The sequence below is a fragment of the Echinops telfairi genome, unplaced genomic scaffold (genome assembly GCF_000313985.2).
Source record: "Echinops telfairi isolate 266 unplaced genomic scaffold, ASM31398v2 ScPeMD7_41;HRSCAF=154, whole genome shotgun sequence".
NCBI lineage: Eukaryota > Metazoa > Chordata > Mammalia > Afrosoricida > Tenrecidae > Echinops > Echinops telfairi.
In genome coordinates this window covers 3,471,106-3,472,678 of record NW_022103939.1, presented here as the reverse complement: position 1 = coordinate 3,472,678, position 1,573 = coordinate 3,471,106, and the positions used below count along the sequence as shown (strand labels likewise).

Genomic DNA, 1,573 nt, shown 5'->3' with positions numbered 1-1,573 from the left:
CTCTTTCCATGCCTTTCCTTGCTCTCTTCTTGCCTTTGCCGGTTAGTACATTTTTCCTGTTTGGTCTCCTATAGTTGATTGTTCTGAGGAGCACATTCATGGATGTTATTGTTTATTTTACAGACTAACTGATTATTTGTCTGGAAAGTGACCTCTGGGAGTATTTCAGGATAATAAAACCAAACCTAAGCCACTGCCATTGAGCCGATTCTGATTCATAACAACCCAGAAGGGCAGAGTCCAGCTGTTCCTTTGTGTTTCTGAGATTGTAACTCTCTACAAGCACAGAAAGCCTCAACTTTCTCCTGAGGGGCAGCTGTTGGTTTCAAACCGCCAACTTTGCACTTAGCAGTCTAACACATATTTCACTGGGCATCATAGCTCCTATCACCAGCTAATATTCTCTCTAAACTTATTGTTATTAAAAAAAGCACATTCCCTTAGGGTAACAGCACTCTTCTGACCTCTTCTACAAGTTCCTTGTGTCCATTTATCCATTTTTTCCTGTCTGTCATACTCTGGAGAGTGTGTCTCTGTCTGAGTTCTGGATAAGGACTTAGAGGATATTTCTTATTATTTGGTCACATTCACTGCCAGATTCTGTGGGTTTTATCTGGTTTTCTCAGACTTAGCCCTTTGCCTTCAGGACCTTGAGCATGGCTTCCCTGATGGGTTTGGATTTGACACTATAGATGATGGGGTTGAGCACAGGAGGTATAACCAGGTAGACATAGGCAACAAGAGCATGTACCAGGTGGGGTAAATGCTTCCCAAAACGGTGGATCATGGACACCCCTATGACTGGGATGTAGAAAACCAGGACAGCTAAAATGTGAGACACACAAGTGTTGAGGGCTCGGACCCGCTCTTTGGGAGAGGCTAGCCCCATGACTGTGTGAAGAATAAGGGTGTAGGACATGACGATGAGTAAAGAGTCCACGCCCACTGTGGACAGAACTACATAGAGTCCATAAAGGATGTTGACAGTAATGTCTGCACAGGCTCTTTTCATGACATCCGCATGGAAACAGAAAGAGTGGGACAGGAGGATCTTGCCAGGGCAGAAATTCAGGCGCTTAAGTAAGAATGGCACTGGGAAGAGGGACACAGTGGCCCGAGCCACAATGGCCATCCCAATCCTGATGATGACATTATTTGTGAGCACAGCTGCGTAGCGCAAGGGGTTTGAGATGGCCACAAAACGGTCAAAGGACATGGCCAGGAGCACAGAGGACTCCACCACAGAGAAGGAGTGAAGGAAGAACATCTGGACCAGGCAAGCATTGAAGCCAATGAGCCGCTGGTCAAACCAGAGCACAGCCAGGGTGGTGGGCAGTGTAGACAAGGTGAGGCCCACATCAGTGAGGGCCAGCATGGACAGGAAGTAGTACATGGGCTGGTGCAGGCTGGGCGTCCTCCTCACAGCCAGGAGGATCAGGCAGTTTCCTGTGAGGGCCACAGTGTACATGGAGGAGAAGGGGATGGAGATCCAGCCGTGCAGAGCCTCCATCCCCGGGATTCCAATCATCAGGAAAGCAGAGGGCTGAAAGAAGGAGACGTTGCCATGGGTCTG

At 48.2% G+C, this 1,573-nt stretch overlaps 1 protein-coding gene across 1 annotated transcript in view; it reads right to left on the bottom strand.

The window, feature by feature from the left end:
• Positions 1-567: 567 nt before the first annotated feature.
• The window catches only part of LOC101645283 (olfactory receptor 51I2-like), a 6,879-nt gene continuing 5,873 nt past the window's right edge, over positions 568-1,573 (bottom strand). The window contains exon 2 of the mRNA XM_004717483.2: positions 568-1,562. Coding sequence (XP_004717540.1) covers positions 629-1,562 — 934 coding nt within the window. The 3' untranslated portion in view covers positions 568-628. The remainder of the gene's footprint in view (positions 1,563-1,573) is intronic.